Source organism: Vigna angularis, chromosome 8 (genome assembly GCF_016808095.1).
Source record: "Vigna angularis cultivar LongXiaoDou No.4 chromosome 8, ASM1680809v1, whole genome shotgun sequence".
NCBI lineage: Eukaryota > Viridiplantae > Streptophyta > Magnoliopsida > Fabales > Fabaceae > Vigna > Vigna angularis.
The window spans coordinates 31,031,679-31,042,164 of record NC_068977.1 but is presented as its reverse complement, the minus strand read 5'-3'; the positions used below and the strand labels follow the sequence as shown (position 1 = coordinate 31,042,164).

Sequence of the window (10,486 nt, the reverse complement as noted above, 5' to 3'; positions counted from 1 at the left end):
ATAATAAATTAAAGTGAGGAAAAGACAGGAATAAATTGATCATATGTTTTTTAATTATAGCATATGTAAGAATACAATTTTAACATTTTCCCACAGATGAATAATACTGTGTTTTGAATTTGCTGTTTTTGTGGTTGTTTTTTTTTCCTGCATCAATAGAGTAAAAGGAGAAAAGTCTTTGTTGTCATAACTATAATTCGTTGTAATGAATTATTGAGTGTCTTGTATGCATATTACTAATCTTATGTAATCATTTTGGCTTTTCAAAGGGACGCTCTGATAAGAACTTTCTCTTGAGGTGATCTCCAGAATTGGAACACTTCCAAGAACTAGAAGGGTCATTGATTGCTGTGAAAGAAGGTAAACTCTGCTAATTCTTTCATTTCAGTGCTCAATTCAATGAACTCTTCTACTTCTATCATTTGAGAGCTTCTCTATCCTGCTCAAGCTGTTTCTTTTATTCTTTTTGTTTACTGTCACAATGTGTTTGCATTTGGGGTGGGCATATCCAGGATTTGGTTCTTCTGGGTTGAGGAGCCATTAGTTTGTGGTGGGAGAATTTTCCTATGACCCCTTTTGTTGAAAGAGTCAGTTTTTCAAGGATAGTGCTTTCAGCTGTAAAATGTTGAAACTGGGGTTGGATTTGCCATGATTTTGAGCACACACAGCACATGATTTGCAGGTTCTGACTGATAATTATACATCTGCCATAAACTAAGCTCCTTTTATGACACAGCTGGGAAGATGAATAAAGAAGATGATGTGAACTATGGTAACTATGAGCATGACATAGAAATTGAAGGTCTGTTGGATGGGAATGAGGAAAACAGAAGGTACTGGTCAGGGTTATCTGACAGAAGCTTGTCTCATACAAAGCCACTTCTTGTGAAGAGGACCAACACCACTTCACAGATCGCTATAGTTGGTTCCAACCTTAGCCCTATTGAAAGCCTTGACTATGAGTAAGCAGCCTGCGTTTCTTTTTGTTATGAACATTTCAGGATTTTTTATTAGTTGCTGAAGGAATTAGCAAAGATGCTAGAATACTTATTCTTCAATTTCAGGATTTTCTATAATGAGATATTGAAGCATGACTGGAGGTCCAGAGAGAAGTTTGAGAAGATCCAATATACAGTGCTTAAGTGGGTATTTGCTCTTCTTATTGGATTAGGCACTGGATTGGTTGGCTTCTTTAACAGTTTTGCAGTTGAGAACATAGCCGGTTTCAAGCTGCTTCTCACCACCACTCTCATGTCTAAAAACAGGTGAGCTTGTTGCTCCAACCGGATGTGTTGCTTATTGATTCTTTGTGAGAATGCTGATTGTGTCTTTCCTAAGTTGCTTTTTCATGAAACATAAGTTTGTAATATTTCTCTAATGCTTTTCGTGTTTCTGTCCATTTTTCCAGACAGTAAAGCATTGAAAATGTTTTATTCCTAAGTACAGAAAAGCCTTTGATAAAAATTATTGGTTTATAGGCCATGTGCCATGTGCTTACCGACTTAAATGAATCTATTGTATAGTATGCTTTTAAAAATAAGTAATAAATGTATTGCGATATGTAACTACTCTTTTTCTCTTGTACTCTCCTTTTGTTTTGTCTTTCTTGATATTGTATGCTTGTTGAGTTTTCCATCATAATTCACCAAATTAATGAACAAACCCTTGAAGAAGTTATTTTGGGGCCTTGATTCAAATTATTTCCTATCAGTTATCACAGATCCTATTAGGAATTTAATGAGTTAAAAGTTCTACATTAAATAAAAATGTATAAGATGAATAATATATATGTACAAGGACTTTTATCAATGTTTCTCCTCAGGAAACTCCACAATCCTTGTTAAGTGGTTATGGTTGGCGGGCATTACTGTTCATGTATTCTCACAGATTAGAAGTTCCAGTGCAGATATCTTGAGGCATTTTTAGCATATGCTGGTGTGAATGTATGTTTAGCAGCAGCAGCTGCTGCACTTTGTGCTTTCATTGCTCCAGCAGCGGCAGGCTCTGGCATTCCAGAGGTAAAAGCATATCTCAATGGCGTGGATGCTCACTATATATTGGCTCCCAGCACCCTTTTGGTGAAGGTAAGTAATACTGCAATAGTAGAACCAAGTCTAACTCTGCTCTGATTCTTTTGACTTATCATGAGCACACAGATAAAGTTTGAGTAACATCTTGAACAAATGAAAATTACACAGCATCAGCTTTCTATTTTAGAAGAAAGATTTTTTGTGAAGAGTGAATATTATCTTTTGAGTAAGCCTTTTACTGTATTTCTTTCTCTTTGAAAGGGTTCAATCCAGGCGATATTACCAAGGAAATGTTAATACCGTTTATTAATTATTCAAGATAGGCCATTGTATGCATACTTATTGTGACATGTTTGGTGTTTCTTTTACTGATGTTTCTACCCTTTCACTCTTATTAATTTCTTTAAAATAACATGGAGAAGATAGACATAGGTATATTAAATGTTAAGATATAAAATAAAACCTATTCCAGTGTCTACACTTAAACTTTCGGGTGAATTTGTTTCTCGACATGATATCTACTTCAATGGCTAAGCAATAAAAAACTTATCCTCATTCTATGCTGATAGTGAATAAGAATAGAATAAACTATGACAAATTGCCCATCAAATTCAAAAGATAATTCTTTCTTCTACAGATATAAGTTATTTTCTTTCATCTAGTCGTCAAGCAATGGATAATAAATTTCACATAATCATATATGTTGAAAATGTTGTTAAGATTTCTTCAGAGGATACAATCCCAACAACAAAATGTTTCTGCCTAGAGGTGTAGTATGGATGAAATGTGCCACCAAGAACTCTAATATCATTGATGAATCTTTTGAAGGAATTTGTTAGGAGAGATTACATAAATATGACATGAGCTCAATCCACATAAAGGATTGACATTACTTTCACCAAAAACCTTAAACCAATAAGTTTATAAGTCCTCTTCTTTACATATGATGTTTATCTAATGTTGGACTTAAACTCACTTGAATTCTCAACATCCCACGTTCATTGACGATCTTAACTTTTCTTGATTCCTTACTAATGCATCAAGTCTTCTGTTTTTCCTTTTTAGTGTTAAGAACAAATTGAAATCTTTTACTTGGTGAATATTAAATTTCTGTATAAAATCTATGGAAAAACTGTGACAGATATTTGGTTCCATCCTTGGAGTTTCTGCTGGATTTGTGGTGGGAAAAGAGGGACCTATGGTACATACAGGTGCATGCATAGCTTCTTTATTGGGACAGGGTGGATCTCGCAAGTATCACTTGACTTGCAGTTGGCTTAGATTTTTCAAAAACGACCGAGACCGGCGAGACATGATTACTTGTGGTGCAGCTGCTGGTGTTGCTGCTGCCTTTCGTGCACCAGTAGGTGGTGTCCTCTTTGCCCTTGAAGAGGCAGCTTCATGGTATATATTTCTGCTAAGAAATTTCTCTCTTCTAACTTCGTGGTATCTTTACATTGCAAATTTGTAATTCTAGTTGAAAGAAAATCTCTACAATCTCAAACTATTAATAGCAAACAAATATTATATTCTAATATAAGCAGTATAAGATGTTAATAGAAAAGCAACCAACAAGGATTGTGTCTAGCAAATGGGCTAGTCCCTTACAACGTAATGAACCGAGGTTTGAAGTTTTTGCTAGGAAGGTGTCTGACTGAGTTAAATGAAGAGATGTTTATTGAAAAGAAGCAGTTAAATGACATTAATAGTAATCTTTAATCTGTAATCATTAGTGTGTAAAGAGGGTAACTTCTAAGATGTCAGAATTACATAGATGTCAGAATTAGTAGCCTGCCTGATAGAATAAAAATTGAAAAGAAAACGGGCAACTAAGCGGTTACCATATGGAGCTGGTGTTGGTGTACTAAATAAGGTTTACTTGGTAGAATGATCAATGAATTGATGAATAGCTTCATTATGTTTAACAATTTATGATGATTAAGTAAGATGATATAACCAAATTAGGAAGAATCTGAAGTCATCATGTACGTGATGAAACTGAATGCTTCATGTCATGATTACTGTATTACTTAAAGTACAGAGACTTCTAGTGAAGATCTTGTGAGTGAAAAATTTATGCAAATGGACAAGAAGGTTCTTTGCTACCCTGTAAAGCAGTCAATATTCTAAAAGTGGTTTAAATATATTTTTAGTCCTTTTAAACTTTAATGTAAAATTGGAATTCGTTCTTGTCTCCAACTTTGATATAATTTAGTTTCTAAACTTTTAAAATTAATAGATGTGGTCCTTCTAATCCAACTGAGTTAAATTTTTTTAACGTGTCAAAAGGTTTTTAAGACTAGTGTTTGAACTGTTTATATCATTTGACATGTTCGAGTTTAAATGTTAGCCTAGAATGCTATTTAAAACATAAAAGAAATTAATTTGTTGGGTTAACAGGACTATTTTCACTCAATTTTAAAGTTTGGAACCAAAATGTATAAAGTTTGAGACAAGATTGAATTCTAATTTTGCATCCAAGTTTAGAAACCACAAACATATTTAACTCTTCACGAATTACAATGTTTTTAATGCTTAACATAGTCCTTGCCTGGAAATGTATATTAAGATTTTTGTTTCTTTCCCTTGGACAAACAAAGATGATGTCTGCATAATATATCTTCTACTTTATGCCTTAAGTGCTTGATTGTTCTTTGCATAAAGGTTATACACCTTATATTTAAAAGAATTTTGAAAGAAACTATGCTTCGTCTAAATTATTGCAATTTTAGAAAACTGAACATTTTTTTCCATGGGGCACACTTTCAGGTGGCGGAGTGCACTTCTTTGGAGGACGTTCTTCACAACTGCAGTAGTTGCTGTTGTTTTAAGAGTTGCAATTCAGTTTTGTGCCACAGGAAAATGTGGGCTATTTGGTGCAGGTGGTTTGATAATGTATGATGTTGGTTCAGCCAATATAACATATAGTGCTAGTGATATACTTGCAGTACTACTTTTGGGAGCCGTTGGTGGAATTCTCGGAAGCATATATAATTACCTTGTGGATAAAGTTGTTCGAACATATAGCATCATCAATGAGTACGTCTCACATTCAAAGTTATCTACTTGCTGCATCATACCGATAAAGTGAGAGAGAAAAAGGATGCATCTATCCTTGATTAAATTAGAATAGTACCTTGGAAACTTAGCCACTTTAAATCAAGGATGGATGCATCCTTACTTTCTCACTTCACTAATCTGCTCACTTTACAAGAGCCAGATCAAACTAGTACTGGTAGTATAATATAATGTATTGACAATGTAACTAGTGACCCCTTTCTTTTGTTGTGGCAGAAAAGGTCCAGCTTTCAAAATCTCTCTTGTTGTGACAGTTGCTCTTTTGACATCATGTTGCTTTTATTTCTTGCCATGGGTTGCACACTGCATTCCCTGTCCTTCTAGTTCAACAATGGCCTGTCCCTCTATTGATGAGTCTGGAGAATATCAAAACTTTCAATGCCCTCCAGGATACTACAATGATCTTGCTTCCCTCTTTCTGAACACCAATGATGATGCTATTCGTAATCTACTCAGCCCCAAGATAAACAAAGAGTTTCATATTTCCAGTTTGTTTATCTACTTTGCTACTATTTACTGTCTTGGGATAATCACTTATGGTATTGCCATTCCATCCGGGCTCTTCATTCCTGTGATACTTGCTGGTGCTACCTACGGCCGTCTTGTTAGCCGGATCTTTGAACCGATCACAGGACTTGACAGAGGACTCTTTGCCCTACTTGGAGCTGCTTCCTTCCTTGGTGGCACCATGAGAATGACAGTTTCTATTTGTGTCATATTGCTTGAGCTCACCAATGATCTCTTGTTACTTCCACTTGTGATGTTGGTCTTGTTAGTCTCAAAAACTGTGGCTGACAGCTTCAACAAGGGTGTTTATGATCTAATACTTCAGATCAAAGGACTTCCTTATTTGGAGGCTCATGCAGAACCTTACATGAAGAATTTAGTTGCTCGTGATGTTGTTTCAGGTCCATTGATTACCTTTTCTGGCGTTGAAAAGGTTGGCATTATATGGCATGCTTTGAATGCTACAGGGCATAATGGATTTCCTGTCATTGATGAACCACCTTTCACAGATGCGCCAGAATTATGTGGGGTTGTACTGAGGTCTCATTTACTAGTGTTGCTGAAAGAGAAGATTTTCTCAAATGGTAAGGATTTCATAGATCAAAGTAGCTTCCAAAGAATTTCTACTTTAGATTTTGGAAAGGCAGGATCAGGAAAGGGTATCAAACTAGAGGATATTGATATTGATGAGGAAGAAATGGATATGTATGTTGATCTCCATCCCATAACCAATGCTTCTCCTTACACTGTGGTTGAGACAATGCCACTTGGCAAAGCTGCTATCATTTTCCGCCAACATGGACTCAGGCACATGTGTGTTGTTCCCAAGAGTCAAGGGGTATGTATAATGCTTTTTCTCCCATCAAAGACTGTTATAACATCAATTTTTTTCCTTGAATTAGGACCATCTCTCATAAACAGGTCCTAAAGTAATGAAAGTAATATATAAGTAATTCATGAAGCATTACATATTAATCACTTTAGTCCATAAGCTGAGGTATTTTAATTTAACATTACAACTTAGTTTAATGAAGAAGTACTTAGTTAAGCTGTTTTGTCAAACACATTTCCAATTTAACATTACAACTTCTTTTGCAGAGACCTCCAGTTGTTGGGATTCTGACACGCCATGATTTTATGCCAGAGCATGTTTTGGGACTATACCCTCATATCAAGTCTCACAAACAGCATTTAGGGATATCAATGAAAAAGATTATTTCTTCAGTATTGGAGTGCTGCATTCACTAGTTGATCAAAGTTTTCGCATACAGTACAGTGCAATAATGATTCACAAAACATTTGAAGCAGAGATGCTACGTGAGATGTGGCTGCTGCATAGTTTTGATGCTTGATTTAGCAAATGTGTCTGTATATTAATTCTTATTCTCTGTTTCATGAAGTCAGCTTGACACTTGCATATAGATACTATGAAACAGAGTTGCAGGATACAGGGGACAGTGATCTCTTGTACATGTTGCTTGTGTTGGATTCTTTGATAAAGTTATTGGTATGATATTGTTAATGTTAAAATTATATTTGTCTGTGTAACATCTGAACACTTTTAACATTTTTATAAAATATATAAAGTTAAAACTGGTTAATTAATGTATTTTTTTTCGTATAAAAATTTAAAAAACAATATATTATCAAGTTAATTAATGATCTTAATAAATAGTTTTAGTTCTTATTTTACAACAAATGCACCATTTTAATGCTAATCAACTCTAGAAGCTTTCAATTCTTCAACAATCCAGAACACAAACATATTAACCAGATTAGTCATTAAGCACTTCCTCTAATTTTTATCTCACATTTTGGTTCTTACACCTTCCGGATTTAGTAATCCGATATTCACTCCGACAACCTTTCGAAGTAACCATTCCTATTAACAAATATTTTTACCGGATTACATGATCAGGGTATTATTGGGGTAAAATGAGAAAGGGGAAAAGTTTGGAGTGCAGGAAAAAAAAGTGGAGTGCAGAAAGAAACACTCAAACCAAGTTGATTCGTATATCCAATTCTTCCATACACATGTTAAAACAATCCCTTCTATTTAGAATATGATACTATATTTAATATATTTGATTGATATTACTAAAGAATATGTATTTATTTGTTAGATGGATAGTCTTTTGAATTATAGATAATTTAAAAATTATAGATAATTTAAAATGTAATTCAATTGGTAATTTTTTTTCAATGATAAGAATATTTAGTAAAAGAAAATAATAAGGTGGTGTTATAGAAAACAATCACTCAAAAAAATTAATTATGAGGGGCATTAATAAAAATATTCAACTAAAACTTGTTAAATATTTATGTTGTGACTAAGTCATGAAGGTTGTGTTATGATGATTAAACTATGAATATGCGATAGATATTTGATTTCTTATAAGTGTTGTTTTAAGTTAATGATGAATTATTACATGTAGAATTATTTAAAATTTTCACTAATTTATACTTTTTCTTGTTATGATTTGGTGATGGATGATATACCTTATTAGGTATAGAGAATCTTGCAAATAATAATAAAGGATGGAGTTTTTTTGTTTTATATGAAAATATGAATAGAATAAGTATGAAAACATATACAAAATATTTGTTTGAAAAACTTACATGTACTTTGTAACCATGAAATTAGTCATAAAATATCTTTTAATTAGAGTTGTTATGACTATGAATTATTTATTTTAAATATATTTTGGATATACTCACTCAAATTTACTATTCTCTTTTTCATATTTTTTTTCTATAACTTTTTTACTTTTTCTAATTTGAGTGCGAAAATGTTTCTACGGTCGATTATTATCAACAACTTGACCATGAATCCTTGAATATACTCAACTTCATAAAATTATCACATTTTTTTTCATTGCGCGAGAACCATGCTTCCAATAAGAGTTTGAACACTTTAAATTTGTTTTTATTTATTTTTGTAATGTGTACACACATATTAACCAGTTTTAATTGTAAGGACCGATCGTCCTTTATTAATTGATGTGGTGGGGAAGAGCTTCACGTGGGCGGCTGCACGTTCGGTTGAAGTGGTGGGGAGAGGCTTCAAGTGGGCAGTAGCTGTGAGTGGTGGGTCTCTCCACCTAGAAGTGCTCCAGCCACCAGGAATCTTCATCATCAGCTCTTAAAAGTGGGCACTGCACTAAGAGGGGAAGGGAGAAGCTGAGGAGTGCACAGTTTTCTTCCTCTTAAAGGGAAGGGTTCGTGGATTCAAAGAGATTTTTGGGGGTTCTGCAGATTGGAAGAGTTGCTGCAAAATCTAGGAGAGGAGAAGTGGAGAGCTTTTGGAGTTGGAAGGAGATCCAAACACTGCATTTCTAGATTCAAGATTCACTAAGGAAGTCTTCAAGAGGTAAGGGGAGTTAGATTTATTTCTTTGATTGTTGAAATATACTGTGTTTGATGCAAATCTGGGAAAGAAGGGATGAAAAATGGGGTTTCTGGGTTTCTGGAAATCTGGTGCGATTCTGCAGAATTCTGCAGAACGCGCGTCCGTCCAAATGGCTAGAAAAATTAGTGGTCGGCCAAAATATGTTGAGCGTTCGGTCTTGTGTTCGGCGAGCGTTAGCGTTCGTCCTTCTTAGTGAGTGTAGCGTCCGGTCGTTAGTCGTTACCGCTGGGTTAAACCTTGATTTTTGGTACCATTCGGTTACAATTAGATTTAGTATCGTTCGGTCAGGCTTTGATTTAATACTGTTCGGTTAAGTGTTCATGAGGTACTGGATTAAGTGGTGATCATTCGGTCAGGATTCTAGACGATCGTCCAGTACTTTAGGTGTTCGACAAATTGATCTAGGGGTTCGACCAAGAACTAAAACGTTCGGCCTTGGTTTAATTATGATTGTGAGCGTTCGGCCTTAAGTTAATATTCTTAAGTTTCCATCTCGAGCGTTCGATTTTGGTGTCATATTGATTATAAGCGTTCGTCCTAAATTGGTATTCTCAGGAAGTGATCTTGAGCGTTCGTTTTGGTGAATTAGTTATTGTAGCGTTCGGCCTTAAATTTGATGTTCTTAGGTTTAAATCATGAACGTTCGGTTTTGGTGAATTGTTGATTTTAGCGTTCGGTCTTAATTTGGATTCTTAGGTTTGGATCTTAATCGTTCGTTCTTGGTGTATAAGTGATTATGAGTGTTCGGTATTAATTTGAATTCTTAGGTTTGAATCTTTAGCGTTCGACCTTGGTTTAATTCTGATTGTGAGCGTTCGGCCTTAAGTTAGTATTCTTAGATTTCCATTTGAAGCGTTTGGCCTTGGTTTAATTATGATTGTGAGCGTTCATTCTCAATTTGGTATTTTAGGTTTCAACCTCGAGCGTTTGGTTTTGATGTAATAGTGGTTGTAGGCGTTCGGTCTTAATTTGGATTCTCAGGTTGGAATCTTGAACGTCCGATTTTGGGGTATTAGTAAGCGTTCGGTCTTAATTTGATAGTCGTAAGTTTGGATCTTGAGCGTTCGGTATTATTATATGATTAGTGATTTATAGCGTTCGACCTGGATCAGGTATTCTGAGGTTTAGATTGTAAGCGTTTGCTCTTTGTGTATCAGTGATTGTCAGCGGTCGTTCTTGGTCAGTTAGTCTCAGGCTTCAATCTGAAGTGTTCGGTCATATTATGTGTTAGTAAGCGTTCGCTCTTGATAACGTTTTCAGTTAGTGATCGTCCATAGTGAGCGTTCGATCTTGATGATGTTTCTGTTAGTGATCGTTCATATGGAACGATCGTTCTTGATGATGTTTCTCCTCAGGTAGTACTCGTCGTAGGCAGCGTTCGGTCTTGATGAGGTTGGATCTTTGAGTGATCGTTCAAACAGTATTGAATTCAGTACGGTGTTAGATGGTTTAGCGTACTCGA

At 35.0% G+C, this 10,486-nt stretch overlaps 1 protein-coding gene across 1 annotated transcript; it reads left to right on the top strand.

The window, feature by feature from the left end:
* Nucleotides 1–202: 202 nt before the first annotated feature.
* LOC108320033 (chloride channel protein CLC-c) lies at nucleotides 203–7,148 on the top strand. The gene is made up of 8 exons (XM_017551375.2): nucleotides 203–360; nucleotides 737–962; nucleotides 1,065–1,265; nucleotides 1,907–2,084; nucleotides 3,172–3,434; nucleotides 4,800–5,069; nucleotides 5,325–6,453; nucleotides 6,714–7,148. The coding sequence occupies exons 2-8, from the start codon at nucleotides 745–747 to the stop codon at nucleotides 6,861–6,863; spliced, it is 2,409 nt and encodes an 802-aa protein (XP_017406864.1). The 5' UTR covers nucleotides 203–360; nucleotides 737–744; the 3' UTR covers nucleotides 6,864–7,148.
* Nucleotides 7,149–10,486: the final 3,338 nt, after the last annotated feature.

What these genes read in the sequence shown, in the direction of transcription:
- LOC108320033 (XM_017551375.2), top strand. Translation starts at nt 745, where the DNA reads ATGAATAAAGAAGATGATGTGAACTATGGTAACTATGAGCATGACATA. An exon ending in ATTGAAAGCCTTGACTATGA is followed by an intron (nt 963 to 1,064) that starts GTAAGCAGCCTG and finishes CTTCAATTTCAG; the next exon opens with GATTTTCTATAATGAGATAT. An exon ending in ACATATAGCATCATCAATGA is followed by an intron (nt 5,070 to 5,324) that starts GTACGTCTCACA and finishes TTGTTGTGGCAG; the next exon opens with AAAAGGTCCAGCTTTCAAAA.